A 27,261-nucleotide genomic window follows, 5' to 3' on the forward strand; every position below is an offset into this window, starting at 1 on the left:
CCATGCTGTACCAAGCTGTGCCATGCCGTGCCGTGCTGTGCCATGCTGTACCATGCCGTGCCGTGCCATGCCATGCTGTACCATGCTGTGCCAAGCTGTGCCATGCCGTGCCGTGCTGTACCATGCTGTACCATGCCGTGCCGTGCCATGCCATGCTGTACCATGCTGTGCCATGCCGTGCCGTGCCATGCCATGCTGTACCATGCTGTGCCGTGCCGTGCCAAGCTGTGCCATGCCATGCTGTACAATGCTGTGCCATGCCGTGCCGTGCCACCCAGCCTGGCCTTGCCCGGCATCACCCTCTCGCTTCCTCCCCAGTGCGGCTTCTTCACGCGGAGCACCCGGCAGTCCCGCTACGCCGCTAACTATTACCGGGCCCGCCTGGGCCTGCAGCCCTCGGCGGCGGAGCAGCAGGCGCTGGAGGGCGAGCGGTAACGGCGCTGAGCCGGCACAGCCCCGGGGGCAGCGGGCACGGGTGTGCAGGGGCCTGGGGGGGTCGTGGGCACGCGGCGTGGGTGTGCGGGGGCTGGCAGCGTGCCGAGGCGGAGGGATGAGGGTCTGCGGTGTCTGTGTGCGGTGTGCGAGGGTTTGCAGTGCCCAAACTGGGACATACTGGGTTTGCAGTGCCCAGACTGGGACATACTGGGTTTGCATTGCCCAGACTGGGACATACTGGGTTTGCAGTGCCCGACCTGGGACATTCTGGGGTTTGCAGTGCCCAAACTGGGACATACTGGGTTTGCAGTGCCCAAACTGGGACATACTGTGGTTTACAGTGCCCAAACTGGGACATACTGGGTTTGCAGTGCCCGAACTGGGACATACTGGGGTTTGCAGTGCCCAAACTGGGACATACTGGGTTTGCAGTGCCCAGACTGGGACAAACTGGGGTTTGCAGTGCCCAAACTGGGACATACTGGGGTTTGCAGTGCCTGAACTGGGACATTCTGGGGTTTGCAGTGCCCAGACTGGGACAAACTGGGGTTTGCAGTGCCCGAGCTGGGACATAGTGGGTTTGCAGTGTCCAAACTGGGACATACTGGGGTTTGCAGTGCCCAGACTGGGACATACTGGGGTTTGCAGTGCCCGAACTGGGACATACTGGGTTTGCATTGCCCAGACTGGGACATAGTGGGTTTGCAGTGCCCAAACTGGGACATACTGGGTTTGCAGTGCCTGAACTGGGATGTGTGAGGTTTTGCAGTGCCCGACCTGGGACATACTGGGTTTGCATTGCCCAGACTGGGACATACTGGGGTTTGCAGTGCCCAGACTGGGACATGCTGTGTTTGCAGTACCCAGACTGGGACATACTGGGGTTTGCAGTGCCCAAACTGGGACATACTGGGGTTTGCAGTGCCCGAGCTGGGACATAGTGGGTTTGCAGTGCCCAAACTGGGACATACTGGGTTTGCAGTGCCCAAACTGGGACATACTGGGTTTGCATTGCCCAGACTGGGACATAGTGGGTTTGCCGTGCCCAGACTGGGATGTACTGGGTTTGCAGTGCCTGAACTGGGATGTGTGAGGGTTTGCAGTGCCCGACCTGGGACATACTGGGTTTGCAGTGCCCAAACTGGGACATACTGGGTTTGCAGTGCCCGAACTGGGATGTGTGAGGGTTTGCAGTGCCCAAACTGGGGAAAACTGGTTTTGAAGTGCCCAAACTGGGACATACTGGGTTTGCATTGCCCAGACTGGGACATACTGGGTTTGCAGTGCCCAAACTGGGACATACTGGGTTTGCAGTGCCCAAACTGGGATGTGTGAGGGTTTGCAGTGCCCAAACTGGGACAAACTGGTTTTGCAGTGCCCAAACTGGGACATAGTGGGTTTGCAGTGCCCAGACTGGGACATACTGGGTTTGCATTGCCCAGACTGGGACATACTGGGTTTGCAGTGCCCGACCTGGGACATTCTGGGGTTTGCAGTGCCCAAACTGGGACATACTGGGTTTGCAGTGCCCAAACTGGGACATACTGTGGTTTACAGTGCCCAAACTGGGACATACTGGGTTTGCAGTGCCCGAACTGGGACATACTGGGGTTTGCAGTGCCCAAACTGGGACATACTGGGTTTGCAGTGCCCAGACTGGGACAAACTGGGGTTTGCAGTGCCCAAACTGGGACATACTGGGGTTTGCAGTGCCTGAACTGGGACATTCTGGGGTTTGCAGTGCCCAGACTGGGACAAACTGGGGTTTGCAGTGCCCGAGCTGGGACATAGTGGGTTTGCAGTGTCCAAACTGGGACATACTGGGGTTTGCAGTGCCCAGACTGGGACATACTGGGGTTTGCAGTGCCCGAACTGGGACATACTGGGTTTGCATTGCCCAGACTGGGACATAGTGGGTTTGCAGTGCCCAAACTGGGACATACTGGGTTTGCAGTGCCTGAACTGGGATGTGTGAGGTTTTGCAGTGCCCGACCTGGGACATACTGGGTTTGCATTGCCCAGACTGGGACATACTGGGGTTTGCAGTGCCCAGACTGGGACATGCTGTGTTTGCAGTACCCAGACTGGGACATACTGGGGTTTGCAGTGCCCAAACTGGGACATACTGGGGTTTGCAGTGCCCGAGCTGGGACATAGTGGGTTTGCAGTGCCCAAACTGGGACATACTGGGTTTGCAGTGCCCAAACTGGGACATACTGGGTTTGCATTGCCCAGACTGGGACATAGTGGGTTTGCCGTGCCCAGACTGGGATGTACTGGGTTTGCAGTGCCTGAACTGGGATGTGTGAGGGTTTGCAGTGCCCGACCTGGGACATACTGGGTTTGCAGTGCCCAAACTGGGACATACTGGGTTTGCAGTGCCCGAACTGGGATGTGTGAGGGTTTGCAGTGCCCAAACTGGGGAAAACTGGTTTTGAAGTGCCCAAACTGGGACATACTGGGTTTGCATTGCCCAGACTGGGACATACTGGGTTTGCAGTGCCCAAACTGGGACATACTGGGTTTGCAGTGCCCAAACTGGGATGTGTGAGGGTTTGCAGTGCCCAAACTGGGACAAACTGGTTTTGCAGTGCCCAAACTGGGACATAGTGGGTTTGCAGTGCCCAGACTGGGACATACTGGGTTTGCATTGCCCAGACTGGGACATACTGGGTTTGCAGTGCCCGACCTGGGACATTCTGGGGTTTGCAGTGCCCAAACTGGGACATACTGGGTTTGCAGTGCCCAAACTGGGACATACTGTGGTTTACAGTGCCCAAACTGGGACATACTGGGTTTGCAGTGCCCGAACTGGGACATACTGGGGTTTGCAGTGCCCAAACTGGGACATACTGGGTTTGCAGTGCCCAGACTGGGACAAACTGGGGTTTGCAGTGCCCAAACTGGGACATACTGGGGTTTGCAGTGCCTGAACTGGGACATTCTGGGGTTTGCAGTGCCCAGACTGGGACAAACTGGGGTTTGCAGTGCCCGAGCTGGGACATAGTGGGTTTGCAGTGTCCAAACTGGGACATACTGGGGTTTGCAGTGCCCAGACTGGGACATACTGGGGTTTGCAGTGCCCGAACTGGGACATACTGGGTTTGCATTGCCCAGACTGGGACATAGTGGGTTTGCAGTGCCCAAACTGGGACATACTGGGTTTGCAGTGCCTGAACTGGGATGTGTGAGGTTTTGCAGTGCCCGACCTGGGACATACTGGGTTTGCATTGCCCAGACTGGGACATACTGGGGTTTGCAGTGCCCAGACTGGGACATGCTGTGTTTGCAGTACCCAGACTGGGACATACTGGGGTTTGCAGTGCCCAGACTGGGACAAACTGGGGTTTGTAGTGCCCGAGCTGGGACATACTGGGTTTGCATTGCCCAGACTGGGACATACTGGGGTTTGCAGTGCCCAAACTGGGACATACTGGGTTTGCATTGCCCAGACTGGGACATACTGGGTTTGCAGTGCCCGGACTGGGACATACTGGGTTTGAAGTGCCTGAACTGGGACATACTGGGGTTTGCAGTGCCCAAACTGGGATGTGTGAGGTTTTGCAGTGCCCGAACTGGGACATACTGGGTTTGCATTGCCCAGACTGGGACATAGTGGGTTTGCAGTGCCCAGACTGGGACATGCTGTGTTTGCAGTACCCAGACTGGGACATACTGGGGTTTGCAGTGCCCAGACTGGGACATACTGGGGGTTTGCAGTGCCCGAGCTGGGACATAGTGGGTTTGCAGTGCCCAAACTGGGACATACTGGGTTTGCAGTGCCCGGACTGGGACATACTGGGTTTGCATTGCCCAGACTGGGACATAGTGGGTTTGCCGTGCCCAGACTGGGATGTACTGGGTTTGCAGTGCCCGAACTGGGACGTACTGGGTTTGCAGTGCCCAGACTGGGACATACTGGGGTTTGCAGTACCCAAACTGGGACATACTGGGTTTGCATTGCCCAGACTGGGACATACTGGGGTTTGCAGTGCCCAAACTGGGACATACTGGGGTTTGCAGTGCCCGAGCTGGGACATAGTGGGGTTTGCAGTGCCCAAACTGGGACATACTGGGTTTGCAGTGCCAAACTGGGACATACTGGGTTTGCATTGCCCAGACTGGGACATAGTGGGTTTGCCGTGCCCAGACTGGGACATACTGGGGTTTGCAGTGCCCAGACTGGGACATACTGGGGTTTGCAGTGCCCGAACTGGGACATACTGGGTTTGCATTGCCCAGACTGGGACATAGTGGGTTTGCAGTGCCCAAACTGGGACATACTGGGTTTGCAGTGCCTGAACTGGGATGTGTGAGGTTTTGCAGTGCCCGACCTGGGACATACTGGGTTTGCATTGCCCAGACTGGGACATACTGGGGTTTGCAGTGCCCAGACTGGGACATGCTGTGTTTGCAGTACCCAGACTGGGACATACTGGGGTTTGCAGTGCCCAGACTGGGACAAACTGGGGTTTGTAGTGCCCGAGCTGGGACATACTGGGTTTGCATTGCCCAGACTGGGACATACTGGGGTTTGCAGTGCCCAAACTGGGACATACTGGGTTTGCATTGCCCAGACTGGGACATACTGGGTTTGCAGTGCCCGGACTGGGACATACTGGGTTTGAAGTGCCTGAACTGGGACATACTGGGGTTTGCAGTGCCCAAACTGGGATGTGTGAGGTTTTGCAGTGCCCGAACTGGGACATACTGGGTTTGCATTGCCCAGACTGGGACATAGTGGGTTTGCAGTGCCCAGACTGGGACATGCTGTGTTTGCAGTACCCAGACTGGGACATACTGGGGTTTGCAGTGCCCAGACTGGGACATACTGGGGTTTGCAGTGCCCGAGCTGGGACATAGTGGGTTTGCAGTGCCCAAACTGGGACATACTGGGTTTGCAGTGCCCGGACTGGGACATACTGGGTTTGCATTGCCCAGACTGGGACATAGTGGGTTTGCCGTGCCCAGACTGGGATGTACTGGGTTTGCAGTGCCCGAACTGGGACGTACTGGGTTTGCAGTGCCCAGACTGGGACATACTGGGGTTTGCAGTACCCAAACTGGGACATACTGGGTTTGCATTGCCCAGACTGGGACATACTGGGGTTTGCAGTGCCCAAACTGGGACATACTGGGGTTTGCAGTGCCCGAGCTGGGACATAGTGGGTTTGCAGTGCCCAAACTGGGACATACTGGGTTTGCAGTGCCCAAACTGGGACATACTGGGTTTGCATTGCCCAGACTGGGACATAGTGGGTTTGCCGTGCCCAGACTGGGATGTACTGGGTTTGCAGTGCCTGAACTGGGATGTGTGAGGGTTTGCAGTGCCCGACCTGGGACATACTGGGTTTGCAGTGCCCAAACTGGGACATACTGGGTTTGCAGTGCCCGAACTGGGATGTGTGAGGGTTTGCAGTGCCCAAACTGGGGAAAACTGGTTTTGAAGTGCCCAAACTGGGACATACTGGGTTTGCATTGCCCAGACTGGGACATACTGGGTTTGCAGTGCCCAAACTGGGATGTGTGAGGGTTTGCAGTGCCCAAACTGGGATGTGTGAGGGTTTGCAGTGCCCAAACTGGGACAAACTGGTTTTGCAGTGCCCAAACTGGGACATAGTGGGTTTGCAGTGCCCAGACTGGGACATACTGGGTTTGCATTGCCCAGACTGGGACATACTGGGTTTGCAGTGCCCGACCTGGGACATTCTGGGGTTTGCAGTGCCCAAACTGGGACATACTGGGTTTGCAGTGCCCAAACTGGGACATACTGTGGTTTACAGTGCCCAAACTGGGACATACTGGGTTTGCAGTGCCCGAACTGGGACATACTGGGGTTTGCAGTGCCCAAACTGGGACATACTGGGTTTGCAGTGCCCAGACTGGGACAAACTGGGGTTTGCAGTGCCCAAACTGGGACATACTGGGGTTTGCAGTGCCTGAACTGGGACATTCTGGGGTTTGCAGTGCCCAGACTGGGACAAACTGGGGTTTGCAGTGCCCGAGCTGGGACATAGTGGGTTTTGCAGTGTCCAAACTGGGACATACTGGGGTTTGCAGTGCCCAGACTGGGACATACTGGGGTTTGCAGTGCCCGAACTGGGACATACTGGGTTTGCATTGCCCAGACTGGGACATAGTGGGTTTGCAGTGCCCAAACTGGGACATACTGGGTTTGCAGTGCCTGAACTGGGATGTGTGAGGTTTTTGCAGTGCCCGACCTGGGACATACTGGGTTTGCATTGCCCAGACTGGGACATACTGGGGTTTGCAGTGCCCAGACTGGGACATGCTGTGTTTGCAGTACCCAGACTGGGACATACTGGGGTTTTGCAGTGCCCAGACTGGGACAAACTGGGGTTTGTAGTGCCCGAGCTGGGACATACTGGGTTTGCAGTGCCCAGACTGGGACATACTGGGGTTTGCAGTGCCCAAACTGGGACATACTGGGTTTGCATTGCCCAGACTGGGACATACTGGGTTTGCAGTGCCCGGACTGGGACATACTGGGTTTGAAGTGCCTGAACTGGGACATACTGGGGTTTGCAGTGCCCAAACTGGGATGTGTGAGGTTTTGCAGTGCCCGAACTGGGACATACTGGGTTTGCATTGCCCAGACTGGGACATAGTGGGTTTGCAGTGCCCAGACTGGGACATGCTGTGTTTGCAGTACCCAGACTGGGACATACTGGGGTTTGCAGTGCCCAGACTGGGACATACTGGGGTTTGCAGTGCCCGAGCTGGGACATAGTGGGTTTGCAGTGCCCAAACTGGGACATACTGGGTTTGCAGTGCCCGGACTGGGACATACTGGGTTTGCATTGCCCAGACTGGGACATAGTGGGTTTGCCGTGCCCAGACTGGGATGTACTGGGTTTGCAGTGCCCGAACTGGGACGTACTGGGTTTGCAGTGCCCAGACTGGGACATACTGGGGTTTGCAGTACCCAAACTGGGACATACTGGGTTTGCATTGCCCAGACTGGGACATACTGGGGTTTGCAGTGCCCAGACTGGGACATACTGGGTTTGCAGTGCCCAAACTGGGATGTGTGAGGGTTTGCAGTGCCCAGACAGGGACATACTGGGTTTGCAGTGCCCAAACTGGGACGTACTGGGGTTTGCAGTGCCCAAACTGGGACATACTGGGGTTTGCAGTGCCCAAACTGGGACATACTGGTTTTGCATTGCCCAGACTGGGACATACTGGGTTTGCAGTGCCCAGACTGGGACATACTGGGTTTGCAGTGCCCGAACTGGGACATTCTGGGGTTTGCAGTGCCCAAACTGGGACATTCTGGGGTTTGCAGTGCCCAAACTGGGACATACTGGGTTTGCAGTGCCCAAACTGGGACATACTGTAGTTTACAGTGCCCAAACTGGGACATACTGGGTTTGCAGTGCCCGAACTGGGACATACTGGGGTTTGCAGTGCCCAAACTGGGACATACTGGGGTTTGCAGTGCCCAGACTGGGACATGCTGTGTTTGCAGTACCCAGACTGGGACATACTGGGGTTTGCAGTGCCCAGACTGGGACAAACTGGGGTTTGTAGTGCCCGAGCTGGGACATAGTGGGTTTGCAGTGTCCGAACTGGGACATACTGGGGTTTGCAGTGCCCAGACTGGGACATACTGTGTTTGCAGTACCCAAACTGGGACATACTGGGGTTTGCAGTGCCCAGACTGGGACATACTGGGGTTTGCAGTGCCCAAACTGGGACATACTGGGTTTGCATTGCCCAGACTGGGACATACTGGGTTTGCAGTGCCCGGACTGGGACATACTGGGTTTGAAGTGCCTGAACTGGGACATACTGGGGTTTGCAGTGCTTGAACTGGGATGTGTGAGGTTTTGCAGTGCCCGAACTGGGACATACTGGGTTTGCATTGCCCAGACTGGGACATACTGGGGTTTGCAGTGCCCAGACTGGGACATACTGGGGTTTGCAGTGCCCGAGCTGGGACATAGTGGGTTTGCAGTGCCCAAACTGGGACATACTGGGTTTGCAGTGCCCAAACTGGGACATACTGGGTTTGCATTGCCCAGACTGGGACATAGTGGGTTTGCCGTGCCCAGACTGGGATGTACTGGGTTTGCAGTGCCCGAACTGGGATGTACTGGGTTTGCAGTGCCCAAACTGGGACATACTGGGGTTTGCAGTACCCAAACTGGGACATACTGGGTTTGCATTGCCCAGACTGGGACATACTGGGTTTGCAGTGCCCGGACTGGGACATACTGGGGTTTGCAGTGCCCGAACAGGGACATACTGGGGTTTGCAGTGCCCAGACTGGGACATACTGGGTTTGCATTGCCCAGACTGGGACATACTGGGTTTGCAGTGCCCGGACTGGGACATACTGGGGTTTGCAGTGCCCAGACTGGGACATACTGGGTTTGCAGTGCCCAAACTGGGACATACTGGGGTTTGCAGTGCCCGAACTGGGACATACTGGGTTTGCATTGCCCGAACTGGGACATACTGGGTTTGCAGTGCCAGCACAACCCCCCCGTGCCCCCTGCCCTTCGGGGCCGAGCCGGGGTGACCCCGGGGGGGCCCTGACTCGCCGCCCCCCGCAGCTGGGCTTCTTCCGCCGGGCCCGCTCCGCGCCGCCGGCCGTGCCGCAGTACCACGCCGTGAAGATCCCGCGGGAGGAGCGGCAGCAGTTCCGCGAGGAGAAGACGGGCACCATCCAACGGAAGGAGTGGGCCGCCAACCCCCGCCCGGCCAGCGACGGCCACCTCACCCCCAGCTCGGCCTAGGCCCTCGGCGCGGCCGTGGGGCCGCCGTGGGGCCGGCGCGGGGGGCACCGGAGACGGGACCCTCCTCCGTGGCGGTGCCCTGGGAAGGAGCCAGCGGGGCACAACGCGTTGGCCAGCGCACACGGGATGGATCGTACCGTGGGACGGGGCCATTGGCCCCACGGAGGGGCTCGGCCCCACGGAGGGGTCGGCCTCATGGGGGGGACTCGGACCCATGGGGGGGGCTCGGCCCCATGGCGGGGGGCTCGGCCCCACAGCGATGCTCAACTCAATAAAAGAACCAGCTCCTCCGACAAAGACCATGTCCCTTCCTGGGGGTGTCGGCCATGCTGGGTGAGGCCCCATGGGGGCCGCCATGATGGGTGTGGCCGTGGGGCTGGAGGTCGCCATGATGGGTGTGGGTGGGGGGTGCCGCCATGATGGCGGCGGCCTTAGCGGCGGGCGGCAGCGCTGCAGGGGTCGGCCCGAGGGCTGTCTGCCGGGATAACGGGCCGTGTCCCCGTCCCCATCCTCATCCCCCTCCCCGCGGGCTGGGCCTGGCCGCCCCCGCCCCGCCAGGAACGGCGGTTCACAGCGGAGGAGGCGCGGCTCTGCCCTTAGCCAAGATGGCGGCGCCCGGAGCTAAGATGGCGCCGCGCCGCAGGGAACGCGCGGAGCTTTCAAGATGGCGGCGCCCTGTGCGGCTTCGGCGCGCTTGATGTGACGTCACCTCCTACTTCCGGGAGGTATCCGGAAGTGGCGCCGTCCATGGAGGCGGCCGGGTGGACGCCGTCGCGGGGCGGCTGGAGCCTCCGCTCCCGGGGATGGTGAGGCTGCGGCGGCGGCACCGGGGCCGGCACCGGCTGCTCTGGGGGGGCTGCCCCGCGGGAGGCGGCGGCCGGGGCGGGGGGATGGAGCCGGGTCCTCCCCGGCGCGGGGGCGTTTGGCTGGGGGACCTCGACAGGGCCCTGCGCCCCACCCCCCCCAGCCCCGCCGTGTCCCCCCCTGCCCCCTCCTGGGGTCGCCCCGGTGTCCCCCTTCTCCCCTCCTTTGGTCACCCAGGTGTCCCCTGGCGTGTCCCTCGGCCCCCCGCGCCCCCTCCCTTCCCCCTCTGTGTCCCCCTACGCCCCACAGGGTTGAGCCCCCCCGCCCCAGGCTGCCCCCCCAGGGTGTGGTGGGGGGCGCAGAGGTCCCGGCTGCCCCACAGCCCTGCGGGTGGACTCTGGGGGGGGGTGGGCAGTTGGGGACCCCCACCTCCTGTGTCCCCTCCAGACGTGCTGCTCTCCGGACTGATGGCGTCGGGCGCGACGAGCCGCTCCGAGGACGAGGAGTCGCTGGCGGGGCAGAAGCGGGGCCCGGCCCAGGCCTCGGGCGCCATCCCCAAGCGCCGCAGCTCCTCGCGGTACGTGGGGGGGGGGAGACGGGGGGCGTGGGGCTGAGGCTGACCCCCCTGCCCACCCCCCCCTGCCCACCCCCCCCTGCCTTCCCCTGCTGCCCATCCCCCCTGCCTGCCCCACTGCCTGCTGCCCCCCCTGCCCACTCCCCTGCCAGCCTGTGCCCCCCTGCCCCCTCCTTGCCCCTTCTGCCCCCCCCCCCCGGCCTGCTGCCCCCCCCGCCTGCCTGCCTGCCCCCCCCGCCTGCTGTCCCCCCACCCCCCTGCCAGCCTGTGCCCTGCTGCCCTCTCCTGCTGCCTTCCCTCCCTGTCTGCCCCCCCCCCGCCCCCCGCTGCCTTCGCCCCTGCCCGCCCCCTGCCCGCCGCCTGCCTGTGGTAGGGGGCAGCCCGCGGGCCCCGGGACTCGGAGCCGTCTCGTTTCCTCCAGGTTCATCAAGCGGAAGAAGTTTGACGATGAGCTGGTAGAGAGCAGCCTGGCCAAATCCTCCAGCCGGGCCAAGGGCGCTGCCGGCGTCGAGCCCGGCCGCTGCTCGGGCAGCGAGCCTTCCTCCAGCGAGAAGAAGAAGGTGAGGGGCCAGCCGTGGGGGGCGGGGCGGGGGGGTCTGGGAAGCTCAGAGAGCCCCCAAACCCCCATTTCTCCCCCCTCCCCCCCCCCTCCCAGGTCTCCAAGTCTGTGTCCACCCCCATCGCGCCCAGCCCGGTGCCGACCCCCGGCCTCGCCAAGCGGATGAAGAAGAGCAAACAGCCCCTGCAGGTGACCAAGGACCTGGGCCGCTGGAAACCCGCCGACGACCTTCTGCTCATTAACGCCGTGCTGCAGGTAACGACCCCCGGGGGGGGGTGGTGCGGGGCTGCCTGTCCCCTGGGGACCCTGGCAGGGATGTGTTTGCCACCCCTGCGTTTCGGGGTGGCCCCCAGGGCCTGTCCCCTCAGCCCGGTGGCTTTTCCAGACCAACGACTTGACATCCGTTCACTTGGGCGTCAAGTTCAGCTGCCGCTTCAACCTGCGGGAGATCCAGGAGCGGTGGTACGCGCTCCTCTACGACCCCATCATCTCCAAGTGAGTGTGGGGTGGGTCTGGAGGGGGCAGAGCCACCCTGGGGGGGGGACAGGGGGGGCTCTCACACCGCCTCCCCGCCCCCCCCACCGCAGGCTGGCCTGCCAGGCCATGCGGCAGCTGCACCCCCGAGGGCCATCGCCGCCATCCAGAGCAAAGTGCTTTTCAGCAAAGCCGAGGAGCAGCTGCTGAACAAGGTGGGATCGGTAAGAGCTGGCCGGGAGCACGGTGGGGTGGGGGGCTCCAGGTTGGGGTGTGAGGGTCCTGGGTGCCATGTGTGTCCCCTCCTCTGGGTGTGGGGCTCTGGGTGGGGGTCCTGGGTGGCCTGTGTCCCCCCTTCTCTGGGGTGGGGGGCTCCAGGTTGGGGTGTGGGGCTCTGGGTGGGGGTCCTGGGTGCCATGTGTCCCTCCTTATCGGGGTGTGGGGCTCTGGGTGGGGGTCCTTGGGTGCCCTATGTCCCCCCTCCTCTGAGGTGGGGGGGCTCCAGGTTGGGGTGTGGGGCTCTGGGTCGGGGTCCTGGGTGCCATGTGTCCCTCCTTCTCGGGGTGTGGGGCTCTCGTGGGGGTCCTGGTGCCCTGTGTCCCCCCTCCTCTGGGGTGGGGGGCTCCAGGTTGGGGTGTGGGGCTCTGGGTCGGGGTCCTGGGTGCCCTGTGTCCCCCCTCCTCTGGGGTGGGGGGCTCCAGGTTGGGGTGTGGGGCTCTGGGGGGGGTCCTGGGTGCCATGCGTCCCCCCCTCCTTCCTCTCCGCAGACCAGCCAGCCCACGCTCGACACCTTCCAGGAGCTGCTCCACAAACATCCCGACGTTTTCTATCCCTCCCGGACAGCCAAGGCCCTGCAGCTCCACTGGCAGCTCATGAAGCAGTACTACCTGCTGGATGACCAGACCGGTGAGGCTAGGGGGGGTCCCCCTGGCCCCCCCCCCGCCCCCCCTGCCCCCCCCAACTTCTCTTCTCCTGTTCCTTCCAGTGCAGCCCCTGCCCAAGGGGGACCAAGTGCTGAACTTCTCTGATGCCGAGGACATGCTTGATGACAACAAGCTGAAGTGAGGGTTTGGGGGGGGGCTTAGGGGGGGGGGGCTGGGCTGGGGGGTGTTGGGGGGCAGGAGGGTGTGGGGGTGTCACAGTCTTGATGGCGAGCTGAAGTGAGGTTTTGGGGGGCTGGGGGGGCACAGGGGGTGTGTGGGGTGTCACCGCCTCGACAGTGAGCTCAAGTGAGGTTTTGGGGGGCTGGGGGGGGGTATTGGGGGGAGGGGGGGGTGCAGGGTTGGTACCATCTCGACAGCGAGCTGAAATGATGTTTTTGGGGGGGCTGGGGTAGGGGGGGACAGGAGGGGTGTGGGGTGTCACAGTCTCGACGACGAGATGAAGTGAGGTTTTGGGGGGCTGCAGGGGGGCACAGGGGGGTGTGTGGGGTGTCACAGTCTTGACAGTGAGCTGAAGTGAGGGGTTTTGGGGGGCTGGGGGGGCAGGGGGGTGTTGGGGGGGGCAGGAGGGTGTGGGTGTCACAGTCTCGACGGCGAGATGTGAGGTTTTGGGGGCTGCGGGGGGGATGACAGGGGGCAGTGGGGGGGGACAAAGGGGGGTGCAGGGTGGCACCTCGACAGCGAGCTGAAGTAAAGTTTTGGGGGGCTGGAGGGGTTTGGGGGGTGGCACTGTCTCGCCAACAAGCTGAAGTGAGGTTTGGGGGGGGCTGGAATGGGGGGGGTGCGGGGGGCACCGTCGTGAGGTTTTTGGGGGGGCTGGGCGGGGGGGGCTGCGGGGGGGGGGGGCACAGTCTCATCCTGCCGCTCTCTCCGCAGGGATGTGCGGGGACGAGGTGCTGGAGCACGGTGAGTCCAACCCGCTCCCCTCTGGGCAGCCCGAATGGGGGGAGGGGGGGAGGAGACCCAGGACCCTCCCCCCCAGGGTGGGGGCACCCCCCTCCCCTCACCCCAGCCCCCTTCCCCCCTTTTCCCCAGAGCTGACCGTGGCCGACCGGCGCCAGAAACGGGAGATCCGGCAGCTGGAGCAGGAGCTGCACAAGTGGCAGGTGCTGGTCGACAGCATCACGGGTGAGAGCTGGGAGGGGAGGGGGCTCCCCCCCCGTGTCGCCCCCCGGCCCCCCAAGCCCCCTCACCCCCCCCCCATCCTTCCCACAGGGATGAGCTCTCCAGACTTCGACAGCCAAACGCTGGCCGTGCTGCTGGCGGGGCCGCATGGTGCGGGTACCTGATGCGCTCCCGGGGAGGTGAGTGCTGGGGCTGTGCCCCCGCCCCCAGGGACCCCCCCCCCCAACTCCTCAGGGATCCCCCCCCCCCCCCCTTTCCCCCTGACGCTTCCCCCCTCCCCCCACAGATCACCCTGGCAGAGCCACAAAGGACAACCAGATCGACGTGGACCTGGCGCTGGAGGGACCAGCCTGGAAGATCTCCCGCAAGCAGGGTTAGGGGGATCGGGGATCAGGGAGGGGGGCTGGAGCAGGGGGGGCTGTGCCCCCACCCCCCTTTCTCACCCCGTATCCCCCCCCCTCCCCTTCCAGGCGTCATCAAGCTGAAGAATAACGGGGATTTCTTCATCGCTAACGAGGGCCGGCGCCCCATCTACATCGACGGGCGCCCCGTGCTGGGCGGGCAACAAGTGGAAGCTGAACAACAACTCGGTGGTGGAGGTGAGGCCTGAGGGGGCTGGGGGTCCCCCTTTGACACCCCCCCACCCCTCACATTCTGCCCCCCCCCCGCTTACCCTTTGGCCCCCCCCCCCCCCCCAGATCGCCAGCCTCCGCTTCGTCTTCCTCATCAACCAGGACCTCATTGCCCTCATCAAGGCGGAGGCGGCCAAATTGGCCCAGCAGTGACAAGGAGGGGGGGGGCTGCTCTGGTGTGTGCCCCCCCCCATGGCACACCGGGGGGGTCCCCACAGCTCCCACTTTAGCACCGGGCCCCCCTCAGCTGCCCCCCCTGCGGGTGCTGAGCCCCTCCTGCCCCAGCAGATTGTCACCCTCCAATAAAGTATTTGCCCCCAGCCCACTGTGGGGGGGGGTCCCTGGGGGCCTGGGGACACCCGCGGGGGGGGGACACAAGCCCCCCCAGCTCCTGCAGTGTGTTCTTAGTCGCTCCTTTATTGAAAAAGGGGGGGGGAAGGGGGGGGGGTAGCATGGTCCCGTGGGGCTCGGGGAGCCCACTGAGTTTGGGGGGATCCCGGGGGGGGGGGGGACGACGACAGGGCTGGGGTGCCTGAGTCACCGAGGGGGGGCCTTGTTGGCTGTGCCGGGGGGCCGGGGGGGGGGGGGGGGCGCTGGGTTATTTTTACCGTTGGCACCGGTGGGAGCTCACTCTGCCTCATTTGCATACATTTGCATGGGAACAGCAGGGGGCGCTGCCGCCCACCCGCTCTCCCCGGGGGAGGCCGGCACCGGGCTCGGGGGGGGGGGGGCCCTTCCCAAGGACGGGCGAGATCCCGGGGGGCTGCAGCACCCCCACCCCCCGGCTCCGGTCCCGGCCCGGTGCCCCCCGGCACTGGCGGGGGCGGCGGGAGCCGGAACAGCGCCGGGGCCCCGAGTGTGGACCCCCACCCCCCTCCCCTCCCCCGGGGCCAAGCACCCGCCCGATCAGGCCGGGCGATCCCCGAGGGGTTCCCCGTGCGCAGCGCCGAGCATCACCCGGTGCCGGTCCCCGTCCCCATCCCGGTCCTGGTTCTCGTCCCAGGGATGCGCTGCGCTCCGCATCACCCGGTCCCCGGTGCCGGTCCCGCCGTCCTGGGGGATGCGCAGTGCCCAGCATCACCTGGTACCGGTTCCCGTCCCGGTCCTGGTCCGCATCCCAGGGATGCGCAGCGCCCGGTGCCGGTCCCCGATCCCGCCGTCCCGGGGATGCGCAGCGCCCAGCACCGCCCGGTGCCGCTCCGGGTCCCCATCCCGGTCCCGGGGGGGTGCGCAGCGCCGGTCCCGGTGCCCCGAGGCATCCCGGGCGATGGCGTCCTGGACGGCGTTTTTGCGGTGCCAGGAGGCCCCGCATCGGCGACATCCCAGCGGCGGGCTCCGCGCTGCCGCCCACCCCGGGGCTCCCCCCGCACCGGGCCCGGCCCCGGCCCCCGACTCCGGGAGGGGGCTGGCAGCGCCCGGGGGAGGGGGGGGGGGGCGGGGCGCACACAGCGGTACGGGGGGAAGCAGCAGGGGGGCACCCGGGGCCATGGGGGGGGGGGAGGGGGGGCGGTTAAACCAAAAAAAAATATTGAATTTTAAAACCTCAACGTTAGGTTTTATTCAATTTATTCATCCAAGTCAGGCAAAAGTTGTAGTTAAAAAGGGGGGGGGGGGGGGGGGGTGGGGACGGACGGACGGTAAAAAAAAAAAACAAAAAACGAGGGTGAAAAACTGGGGGGGGGGGAAGGGGGGGTGGGGTGTCAGGGCCCCCCCGGGAAGCAAGGAAGGAGCGCGCCGAGCACCGTGAGCACCGTGAGCATCGTCTTTATTCGTACAGTATTGGACTGTCGCCATCTCCCCCCGGGCTCCCCCCAGGATTAGCTCTGCTAATTGATATTGCTCTAAAATTTAATTTAGGGAGAGAGGGGGGGAGGGGAAGGAAATAAACCCACCAGATCCCCCCCCCAAACCTGAAATCCAGGGATCGGCCACGGGCGTGAGGTCCCGATCGCATCCTGCAGTGGAGGGGGACCAGATTCCTGCTTGTCCCCAAAGGGGGGGGGGGGGGGGGGGGGGATACCCCACAGCCCCCACCCCAGCCCCCATCCTCGCTGCCAGCACGAGGGAGGGGGCTGGTACCCGGTTGCTCCTCCGCAGCGAGGCCGGATTGGTGCAGAAGAAAAAAAGTTCCGACAAAAAAACCCAAAAAAACAGAAAAAAAAAAAAAAAAAAAAGGGTTTGGCCAGCGATTTTTGCAGAGAAAAAAAAGGGGATTTGGGGGAGGGGGGAAAAGCAAAGGGGAAAGGGTGTGTGTGTGTGTGTGTGTGGAACCTGCTCAGAGGGTGAGAAAAACATAAAAGCAGCTGGGGCGGGGGGGAAAGGAAGGAAAAAAAAAAAAGGGGGGGGGGGGAAGGAAAAAAAAAAGCCAAAAAGGCACGAAAAATGAGAAGTGTAAACTTTCCTTCGTTAGTATCCTAGCTAGGAGCTTCCTACAGTCTGGTTCTGAGGGGGGGGCTCGTGGGCAGGGCGAGCCCTGGGGGGGGGGGCTCAGGAGTTGGCCCCCTCCTGCCGACTGGCTCTGGGCTTGCGCTGGGGGAGCCCCCCCTTGGGCTGGGGGAACCCCCCCCTTGGTCTCTGTGCCGGAGGGGGGGGGGCCCCGGCTGTGGCGCGGGCTGAGGCGGGCCGGGGGGGGCTGGGGGCAGGCGGGGGGGGGCTGCCGGTTCCTCTGTCGGTTGCCGTTGTAGCGGCCGGGGGGGGCCGATGTGGCGCTGGCCCTGGGCTTTGGGCCCCGCTGCCGCTCGCCGCTGCCCTGGGAAAGCCTGAAAGCGAAGGGGGGGGGGGGGGGGTGAGAGAGGGAGGGGGGCTGCAAGCCGCTGCCTGCGACCCCGACCCCCCCCCCCCCACCCGGTGCTGCATCCCCATCTCCCCTTTGTGGGAGGGGGGAAAGCCAAAGAGCAGAACCCTCCAAAGCATGGAATTGTCACAGCATCGTCACGGCACCGTCATGGCACCGTCATGGCAAGGCTGCTCTGGGGGGTTCAGGTGCCCTCGACCCCCTGATGTCACATCCCCAATCCCCCCCTTCCTGGGAGGGGGGCGGGGGGGGGGGAAGCCAAAAAGCAGAACCCCCAAAGCACGGGGCTGTCACGGCACCGTCACGGCACCATCATAGGACTGTCAGGGCACCGTCATGGCAAGGCTGTTCTGGGGGGTTCAGGCACCCTTGACCCCGCTGGTGCCCCTCACACCCACATCCCCGGACCCCCTCTTCCTTGGTGGGGGGGTGGGGGGGTGTTGGAGAAGCCAAAAAGCAGAACCCCCAAAACACAGAACTGTCACGGCACCGTCACGGCTGTTCTGGGGGGCTCAGACCCCCCTGACCCCCGCTGCTGCACCCGAGTCCAGACACCAAAGGGCACCCAGTGGCCCAGGACCCGGGGGGGAGGGAGAGGAGCCCCAAAACACGAAGCAAGCCCCCCGCGCCATGTCGGGGGGGCGGTTACCTCTCTGGGGGGCTGCGGGGGGCGGCTGCCGGCGTTCCCCACGGCCGCCTCCGCCGAGGGTCCTCTTGGCCGCGGTAAGGCTCGCAGCGGAGGCAGAGGCACAGGCGGGGGGCAGAGGGAGCGGGGGTCTCGCTGGGGACCGCTCAGGGACGCGGCGGTGACGGAGCTGCACCGCGAGCGGGTGGAGTAGCTGTTCTTGGTGGTGGGAAACTGGAAGAGAAACATCTGGAAAATGGGTGTTGGAAGCGAACACCCCCCCCCTCCCCCACCGTTCCCACTCCGGACCCTGCGGGCTCCAGCAGGGCTGGGGTGGGGGCAGCTCCCAGCTGGGGCCAAAGGCTCGGAGGGACGATGGAGATTTTTCTAGAACCCTCTCTCCACCAGAGGAAACAAAATGCCCGAAGCCCAGCGCTCCCAGTCGCACCACTATCAAGTTTTGGGGCACAGGGGATGGGTTTTTGGTGATGGCGGGGGTGGCAAAGGGGGGCTGCCGCCTCGGCTCCCACCCCCCAGCCCAGCTCCCAGCCCAGCTCCCCCACCCCGGCTCCCACCCCCCCAGCCCGGCTCCCACCCCCCCCAGCCCGGCTCCCACCCCCATTCCTCCCACCTCCCACCCCAGCTCACCTTGGCCGAACGAGGCGATGCTCTTCTTCAGCGCGTCGAGGTCGCACGTGAACCGCGCCACCCGGCCCAGGTCCTCATCATATTTCCGTTCGCTCACAAAGTGCTTTTAGAAAAAAAGGCAAAAAACCACCCCCCGTTAATCCGTTAATCCAGCCAGTGAATTACCAGGAAGGGAGAAGGGAGGTGCAAACCTCCCAGTTTAGCCCAGAATAGGCATCCAGTTGGGTGCTGCTTGAAAAAAAAAAAAAAAAAAAAAATCCTGATGGCTATGACGACTGCCAGAAGTAGAAATTATTTTTTTATTATTATTTTGGGGGATTTTTTGGATTTTTGGGGGGATTTTTTTTTTTTTTTCCCAGCCCATACACCAACAGCCTCCCCCAGCCAAACTCAATCCGCTCTGCCCAGCTCCAGGGTCTCCGGACCCTCACAGGGACACCACCCGGTTTCCTCCGCTGCACTAATCCTGCTGCGGAGGCGGAACAGTTCCAGTTTCCCAACTGGAGTTTTAATTGATGTAACTTCCCCCTGACCTCTCGTGGCAGGAGCCGGCGTGCCGGGGCAGCAGGAGCGTTTTATGGAATACAAAAGTCATGGGCAGGCAGCGGGGAGGCTCTCCCGAGCCAGGGGAGAAGGGACAGAGGTCAGCCTAGCCCGGCCGGAGGTTTTCACAACGGCGTCGGGGTGGTACAAACCAAATTATTTTAAATTAAGGTGTCCCGGGATCCCGCTGCGTGGCTGCGGGCAGCAGCGTGCAGAGCACTGGCGGTAAATTCCAGAACTGGGGATGCGAGGAAAGAATTGTGCGTGGCACAGAATGGCATCTGGGAGTAGCAGACACCCAGGGGGTTACTGCAAGACCGATACGAGCAGAACGGAAAGGGTAAGGACCATGGAAATGATTCCAAAAAAAAAAAAAAAGTGAGGTAACTGCAGAATGGACCAAGAAAACCAGTATGAAATCAAGAGCCCACCAGGCTGCGTTTGGGGAGCGGGTACTGGGTGGCACGGGTATAATGGAATGGAGAGGACAAGGACCATGGAAATGATTCAAAAAAAAAAAAATGAGGAGAGGATAAGAACCATAGAAATTATTCCAAAAAAAATGGAGGTAACTGCAGAAGGTGGGCCAGCCCAGCAATCAAGAAAACCAGTATGAAATCAAGAACCCACCAGGAAAACCAGTACAAAATCCACAAGGCTGGGTTTGGGGAGCAGGTGCTGAGTGGCACAGGTGTAACTGGGGCGCACGTAACAGAGAGGACAAGGACCATGGAAATTATTAAAAAAAAAAAAAAATTAAAAAAAATGAGGTAACTGCAGAAGGTGGCCAGTCCGGTGACCAAGAAAACCAGTATGAAATCAAGAGCCCACCAGGCTGGATTTGGAGAGCGGGTACTGGGTGGTACGGGTGTAACTGGGATGCGTGATCTGGGGGAGGGGTCCCTCCTGGGAGGCGCTCAGCTGGGGCTGCTCTGCAGGTCGGGATAAAGAAATCCCTTATTTACGCAGCAAATTGGCGACTCGTTTTCTCTGAGCAGGAACCTGGGGCTGGACCCTGCTGGGGTGACACCCACGCGATTCCCCACCGCGGACTGGGCGGCAGCTGCCCAAATCCGGCCAGTTTGGGTGAGATTTGGGTGAAATTAGGACTAGGTTGGATGAGGCAGGGTGCCAAAAACCTCACCTTTATGTCAGCCCTGAGCTCAACCAGCTGTTCCTCCGACATTCGCACCGCCACGTCAGTCAGCTTCTTCAGGGCTTCTGCCTTCTTCTGGCGGCTGACGAGAATTTCCACTGAAAAACGAGACGGCGGCTTAGGCAGCATCCAGCGTGAAAGCAGCCCAGCGCCACGCACAGCACCTTAGGGATAAACACCACCACCCCCCCCCCCACCCCCAGCTCTGTGCCAACTGCATGCACCCCCAGCCTCCCCCCCAAAAAAAATGATTTAAGCTTCCAGACACAGATTGAACCTGAGCAGACTCAAGAGGGGCACAACACGCAGCTTTGGTAAAAGCTTTGTTGTCCGCCCCCCCCCCCCCCCCCCCCCCCCCGCCCCCCGCCATCCCCAGCCACGGGTTCAGTGCACCCCCTGAATGCCGGGGCTCAGCGCTGCTGGTGTGGGTGGCCCCATGGATCGTTCCCACCCGCACCAGACGAGCTGAGGACGGCCTTTTCCAGTTTCCCAGGAATGCCGAGATGATCGGGAATAGCCTTGGTTTGTGTCCCACCGTCGAGCGGGGCAGTGGCCTCCAAGAGGACGGTTTGTGACCGTCTACATGGCTTACCTCGAGCCAAGGGGCAAGTTTTGGCTGGGCACAGAACCCCGTATTTTGGAACAGCAGGAGCAGGAGGTAAATCCCAGAAATCTGGTGGGGGGGTTGTCCCTCCAGAACGCAACACCTACAGCTCTTCAGGTGGGTGTTTGTTGGGAGAAAAAAGGGTCTTACTTGCTTCTGCTTTCACTTTGTCCATTTCAGCCAGCAAAGCCACCTCCCGATCCATAAGGCTGAAAGGGGAAGGAAGGAAGAAAAAAAAAAAAAAAAAGAGACAATAAATAACTAAAATACAACCAAACAGAGAAAACCAGAAGAGATTTTAGTATTAAACAAAGAAACCCTAGTGCAAGAAGAGCAGCGGGAAGGTTTCCAGGCGTGCCGGGCAGCGGGGAGAGCCCGGCAGATGGCAGCAGGATCCCAGCGCTCCGCACAGGAGCTCCAGCTTTTGTTCTGGAAGCCAGGAGTTGTGCGCAGGTTTGGCTGGCGTGAAACTTGCTCAAGCTCAGGTCAGCATCGTCGACAAACCGCCGGGTACATGGTCACCTTACTCCGATAAAAGTCAAAGCCACCTTGGCAAGGGGAGAGGGAGCAGCAGCCGTGGCGCTGGGGGAAGCTGCGCTTTGCTGGACCTTATTCCCCTCCCTGCCCACCCCCCACCCCCCCCCCCCCCCCCAAAAAAAAAAAAAATAGGGCATGATGTTTTAGAGTCACTCAAAATAAATAAAAATACCCTAACGAGCTGCAGAGCAGGATGAGGATCCTGGCAGGAGCGGGATGCCGGGCACGCAGGCATCCGTGCCACGTTGCGAAGGCATCGACCGACCGCGACGCTTTGCCCTTATGCCCTCGTTAATTTATTTAAGCCAACCGAATCGGCTCACTAATCCAGAAACCTGAATCCCGGCACTCCGTGCCACTTCTTGGGATGCCAAGAGGGTCAAGAGAGGGCACAGCCTTCCACAGGGCACAGCGCTACAAGGCCACCTGACCTCCTGCCATATCCCACCACACAGAGCCAGCCAGATCCACCACCTGGGAATCTCTTCCCGGCTGAGGGGTTTTGGACCATGGAGGGAACACCTGAGCGGGTCACAGCGAAGCATCTCGGCTCATCAGGAGGCTCCAGCTTGCCTCAAGTGTGTCTGTTGCCATGAGACCGCGATTCCCCCCCCCCAGAGACCATGGCAGCAGCCTTTACGCAAGCAAAACCGGCCAAATTTAGCAAATGCAGACGATGGAGCATCCTCCAGGAAGGCAGAGCCAGCCAGGGAGCTCCCCACATCCACCGCTGCCTTGCAAAGAGGCTTCTTGCCCCTGGAGATGTGCACACCGAGGAACTCTGCTCACCGCAAAAGCAGAAGAAACACCAGTCCTCCCATTTTGGACAGGGGCAGGTACTGGTTGTTCATCCTAAGGAGTCCAGAGCTTTGCAAACAGGCTGCAAATGCCTTTTTTTTTTTTTTTTTTTTTTTGGTGGTTCCCTCAAAGCTACGCCTCCGCCGCAGCTCACCTTCTGCAAGCGGCTTGAAATCATTCAACAGCCAAGCTTATTAATAGGGCTCGTTTCGGTTTTTGCTTGCTAAATATAAAAGCAGAGTCTTCCCCTCACACGCCGGCTGCGTGATGCTCGCAGCAGACACTAAATGGTACTCGGAGAGAGAGAGGTACCCGCAGCGCACGAGGTCAGCCCTTCCACGGTGACCACAGGGGTTGGTTTTGGTTTTTTGAGTCAGAAAGGTTCGCTTGAAAATAGGAAGAATATTTATCTTAGCGACCAGCTGAAAAGGGAAGCCGCAGAGCATCTGAAATGCAAACTCAACCCACCGCTCGCCCGCTCCTCTGCATGTCAGAGAGGGTTGAGGCAAGATCAATTTCAACAATTCCCTCTGAACAGCAGCTTTGACATTTGGCTTCTTCTGTTGATTTATCGCTCTGTCCATCTGCTTTTTCAGGGCAGGAATTGTTTCTGCTCGTAACACAGCGGGGGCCTGATCCAGGTCAGGCACAACTCAGCCCAATCCCACAAATAAAACGACACGTGTCAAAAGCGATGCTAAGAAGACTTCTCCTTGTTTCCAGCCATCCCCTGAGCGACAAAACCAGGCTCCGCAACGCTGCCGGGCAGGGTACAAGGGTGATCCCCCAGCTGCCCCCCTGCCCAGACCCACGTCAGCAGCAGGAATCCCCCTCCCCCTGGAGCTGGGGAGAGAAACGGGTGGGAATGTGGCCTTAATGATTAATTAATTAAAAGTGCAGGAACAGAACTCCTCCTTGAATACACAGGCGCACGCCCAGCTCCGGCAGAGCCAGCACCCACCATCACACGGGCTGTTTCGGGCTGGTTCCGCCAGGCTGCCAGCCCAGATCATCGCTTGCGTCCCTTTGTAATTTAATTTACTCAGCAGAGCTCAGCTGGAGTCCTTTACCCAATTTTACAGTTGGGCTGGCTGAGGAACAGAGGTCAAGCGGCTTTGCCTGAGGTTGGTGTGACGAGTGACTCTGCTCAGACCTCGCTGCTCCTCGTCAAACAAACTCCCTTCCTTCTGCCAGATCCGTTTGGAAACACGCCCGCCCTTCCCGACTGCTCTGTCCTGGGATGAGACCCCGCGGGGGACGCCTGGCCCTGCCAGGGGGACCGGGCTGTAAGGACATTTAAGAAGCACAGAAGGAAGAAAAAAGGGGAAGCGGATAAAGCGGTAACTGCTGAAGGTGAAACGATGCCAAACGCGCAGTGGTGACCCAAAAGATGCTCTCAGCTGCCAGCCAGCTCCACCTGCAAGATATTTTCTGTTTGTGAAAGACAACGGCTCTTTGGCCAAGCCCCGCTAAGGGGTTTGGGGTCACTTTTCCTCGGGGTTGAAACGCGATCCAAGGCGGACGGCGATGGAAGGTGGCTGGCAGCACGCCTGGCAGCTCTGCCACGAGGAAATCGGGGCGGGGGGGGGGGGTGGTGGTGGTGTGGATCTCGGGGGTGGGAAAGCTCGAACCCGGCCCCACAGCCCCCTCAGCACTGAAACTGAACTTACCCACACCGCTCGTAAAGGCTGAGGGCTTCTTCCACCCCCCAAGATGTGCTACTCTCCCTGTCAGTGGATAACAACACACTCAGGAAATTAAGGACTACCAGGATTCTCCAGCTCAGGTTACCCCATCACCTCCAGCCCAGAGCAGCAAATCCCCTCCAAAGAGGAATCCGTACACGTGTCGCTCACCCAGGCTGGATTTCGGAGGCTGAGACAGGCACGACCCCAGCATCAGTCTCCTCCTTCACCCTCTACCTACCCACAGACCACAGGTCTCGGAAAAGCACGTCTAGCGAGAGAAGATGAAGGTCAAGAGCTCTAGGAAGCCTCGCTGACTAAAAGGACACCCGAAGGGCAGCCCTGACAGGCAGATGTTAAACCAGTTCAAGCTTTGCTACTTAAATAACCCGTTTCAGTTGACCAAACCTGCTTTGAAACCAGGTTTTCCTTCGGTAGAAAGCCAACTGGAGAGGGAATTATTCAGCAAGAGGATTTAACTATCGGATCCTGCCTTGTGCCGTCAGACTGAAAAATACACTAATTGTTCTCTGGGTCACGAAGGGAGTTGGATAAACAAGAAAAACCAACTAAGAAAAAGACGAAGGTGCAATTTACACCTCGGCTCACTGGCAACTGCATCACTTCTGGGAAAAGGAAAGCGAAGCTCTTTCGGCAGAGCCCCCGGCTGCGGAGTCACCGCTTATCAACGGCCCAGAGCCGGCATCCTGCTGGGCAGCTCCTTCACTTGGCATTTGTCAAAGGAGGTTCCCGGTGGCCCCGTTCCAGGCAGGCACTCGCCTCCCTCCCACCCGGAATCGCGTGTCCTGCTTCGCTGGCTGCAGCTCGGCTCACCGGAGCAACGGACTTGAGCCTTTAACCTTTCCGAACGTGACGCAAGTGTTTTTATAGATGATAACTAAGTCAAAGGGTGAGGAATGACTTGTATGGAACCAGACACGTTCGCCAAAAGAATGACATTTGGCACGCCAGGGAGAGGTTTCTACAGCTGTTGTAACTGTATAGAAAGGCAGAGAGGAAAAAAAAAACCCAACAAAAACCACAAAACAAAACAAAAAACCAACCAACTTAACAACAACCCACTGCACACAGTGATAATATTGAATCAGTATCGGTATTGACTCGGTAGACAAAGCCACTAACAAAGTCAGAAATACTCGTAAACCCAAACTTCCGTTAGGGCTACAAATCCCTCGGCTATCGACAGGTTAAATCCCTTTACATTGCACTTTTCCAAAAGACGGGAGGTGCTGGGAGCTCCACGTTCAGCTTGGAGAGCACAACTCAGCACAGAAACGAGGGTCAGGGCACACGGCCACCTTTAACCCTGCCCCTCTGCTTTGGCAGAGGCTCCTCGGGTGAGTTTAAAAGTCATCTAGAAACATTTTGGTCAGGATTTTTAGCACACGCTGAATTGAAGTCCAGGAGAGCATTCCACTTCCTTCAGGAGAAACCTTCCCGGTGGCAAAGTTCAACGCGAGTACAAGAAAAAAAAAAAAAAAGTCCACGCCGAACAACAAAATTTGCTGAAAGGCTTCAGAATCCAGCTCCCTACATCACCGCTAAACACTCCTGCCTCTGAGGCCACAAAATTTTCAGATGGGAGACAGCTTTTGACACGGATTTTGCAAATCTGCCAAATAGCTACTTCCATCCTTCAACAGGATAGCAGCATTTTAGTTACTCGTCAAACGTTCCTCACTTCAGGCAAGGAGAACCCTTTAGGCAGTTTCTTCTGAATATTTCTTTACCCAAAGCCATCATATTTGTATAACTAAGAACAATTTCTCGGTCAGCCAAGACAGGGAACGTATCTCATGTTAGGCTTTCTGCAATATTGTCTTAAAGCACTTGTCTCAACTAATAAAGACGTTCATTAAAAAAAAAAAATAAATAAAAAAGACCTGATTACACTCATCGGGAACATCATGCCCAGTATGAAAAGCTTGGCTGGGAACGGGGGAAGCAGTGCCGCACAAGATGATCTTTGATGTGTACTCACACCTTCAGAAGGATCCCTCTCTCTTCCATCTTCTACGTTTGGAAGATTTCAGATATAAATTTTGTTTCTAAAAGACAAACACTACTGCAGCCTGAGCTCCCCACCACTCTCCTTCTAGCACAGCTAGTACCAGCACCTAACCAGTACGTTACTGGAGAGTTCCTCATCTTACCTGCGGCTAAGATGACTTTAGGATGGTCGGGACAACTGTTTGGTAAGAGACACGGAGCCCCAGTTCATCAACGACCCTGCTGGACACACCAAAGCCTCGACCCAGTCTATCAACACGCCACCGCATGTGAGGGACAAGGGCTGGAACCACAGGGTGGCAAAGATGCCTCCTAAAATCCACCGAGTACAGGACTTTGGACTCGGGTTTATTCTTTACGACCCGCTGAGCTCCCAGATGCTGAAGAACGGGGCTGGGGCAGCAGGGCACGCACAAACAAGTCATTAAGCTGCTTAAAAAAGCGGCAGACTTGTTCCAAATGTCTCGGTCTTACGCCTTAACCACCTGGGTCCGGCCCTCCAGTTAACTCACCTACTCTGCAGTTCAGCAAAGGCTTGCTTCATCTTCTTAATGGAAGCATCCATCTCCTCCTTCACCACCACCCGGTACCGAGCCAGCGAAACGGTGCAGCGCTGGAGATCCTTCACTGATTTTTCAATATTAGAACCTACCAAGAGACAAGAGCGAACTCAAACAGCCGTGTCAATCACATCGCTAAATCCTCCCAGCAGGGATACATCTAAAGACATCTCCCCCTTCTTTCTTTGAAAACGATACACTGCTTGGTTTGAAATTTTTCTTTCCCTCCCCTATTACAAAGGCACTAGGTTCAGTCTGAGGGATTTTCTTATTGGGAAAAGTTTTCCCAAGGCTTGTAGAATTTCCTTCCATGGGCAGGGACGTCCCTCCACGTTTTTAAATACGTGAGAGAAATCAAACGCATCCGTGAGCTGCTTTTGTGTTAGAGGCTGGAGACAAGCCAAAGGCGGTCTACTCCGAAGACCGCCGCACCGCATCACTAAACGATACGAACCGACTGTTTGCCTGGTGAAGGGAATTATCTAGGAAACTAAATTTAAGGTTATTTCCTCAAATCAGGAGAGGAAAGGATTGGTTATGGCTGCCAAGGTTAGTCCCCGCGTCTCAGCTCGCCAGGAGGGTAACACCACCTTGCCCACGCTCTCTGGAATGTAGTTGCCCCACCACCACCAAGGGGCAACTTGCTCATCATTTGGGAAGTTGGAACTGCTCGTTACAGCTTCCCCATGCAGCGAGGGGGTGAAGCACCACCACCACCTCATCTCCATACGCTAAGTACGACAACCGTGCTCGCAGTCAGGGTCCCTGAGGTCCCCCCTGTCCCCACTTGTTATCATAAGAACTCAGCTGCGGAGAAAGCACATGAAAGAATGAGAAAAAAAAAAAAGAAAACCCAAAACAACAAAAAAAAAAACCCACACAGTAGGAGGCGACTGTCACTTCTTGTAACAGGACTGGTCCGAACTTGTGGCCTTTCTACAAATTCTCACAAAAGATGAGAAACCACCTCA

At 59.6% G+C, this 27,261-nt stretch overlaps 3 protein-coding genes across 12 annotated transcripts in view; 2 read left to right on the forward strand and 1 right to left on the reverse strand.

Annotated features, from left to right (window-relative positions):
* Positions 1 to 210: 210 nt before the first annotated feature.
* On the forward strand, positions 211 to 9,479 carry ITGA7 (integrin subunit alpha 7). The gene is made up of 2 exons (XM_055696899.1): positions 211 to 475; positions 9,018 to 9,479. Exons 1-2 carry the CDS (start codon positions 233 to 235, stop codon positions 9,198 to 9,200), a joined length of 426 nt encoding a protein of 141 aa, XP_055552874.1. The 5' UTR covers positions 211 to 232; the 3' UTR covers positions 9,201 to 9,479.
* Positions 9,480 to 9,876: 397 nt separating this feature from the next.
* On the forward strand, positions 9,877 to 14,705 carry MCRS1 (microspherule protein 1). The gene is given in 19 exon segments (XM_055696893.1): positions 9,877 to 10,006; positions 10,452 to 10,581; positions 11,000 to 11,138; positions 11,234 to 11,392; positions 11,523 to 11,632; positions 11,725 to 11,755; positions 11,758 to 11,835; positions 12,379 to 12,517; positions 12,597 to 12,672; positions 13,429 to 13,438; positions 13,440 to 13,458; positions 13,588 to 13,680; positions 13,768 to 13,811; positions 13,813 to 13,833; positions 13,835 to 13,856; positions 13,964 to 14,050; positions 14,148 to 14,233; positions 14,235 to 14,276; positions 14,376 to 14,705. Coding segments are annotated over 18 exon segments (1,353 nt in total). The 5' UTR covers positions 9,877 to 10,006; positions 10,452 to 10,471; the 3' UTR covers positions 14,463 to 14,705.
* Positions 14,706 to 16,692: 1,987 nt separating this feature from the next.
* The window catches only part of SPATS2 (spermatogenesis associated serine rich 2), a 32,015-nt gene continuing 21,446 nt past the window's right edge, over positions 16,693 to 27,261 (reverse strand). For all 10 annotated transcript variants that reach the window (XM_055696886.1, XM_055696887.1, XM_055696881.1 and 7 more), the window contains 6 exons: positions 26,243 to 26,378; positions 20,830 to 20,888; positions 20,064 to 20,173; positions 18,377 to 18,479; positions 17,753 to 17,977; positions 16,693 to 17,068 (listed from right to left, as the gene is read on the reverse strand). In XM_055696886.1, coding sequence (XP_055552861.1) covers positions 16,797 to 17,068; positions 17,753 to 17,977; positions 18,377 to 18,479; positions 20,064 to 20,173; positions 20,830 to 20,888; positions 26,243 to 26,378 — 905 coding nt within the window. In that variant the 3' untranslated portion in view covers positions 16,693 to 16,796. The remainder of the gene's footprint in view (positions 17,069 to 17,752; positions 17,978 to 18,376; positions 18,480 to 20,063; positions 20,174 to 20,829; positions 20,889 to 26,242; positions 26,379 to 27,261) is intronic.

The sequence above is a fragment of the Falco cherrug genome, chromosome 19 (genome assembly GCF_023634085.1).
Source record: "Falco cherrug isolate bFalChe1 chromosome 19, bFalChe1.pri, whole genome shotgun sequence".
Lineage (NCBI taxonomy): Eukaryota > Metazoa > Chordata > Aves > Falconiformes > Falconidae > Falco > Falco cherrug.

Excerpts from the sequence above, each read along its gene's own strand:
- ITGA7 (XM_055696899.1), top strand. The coding sequence starts at position 233 with ATGCCATGCTGTACAATGCTGTGCCATGCCGTGCCGTGCCACCCAGCC. Across the intron at positions 476-9,017 it reads CCCGGGGGCAGCGGGCACGG|CTGGGCTTCTTCCGCCGGGC; the intron begins GTGTGCAGGGGC and ends CGCCCCCCGCAG.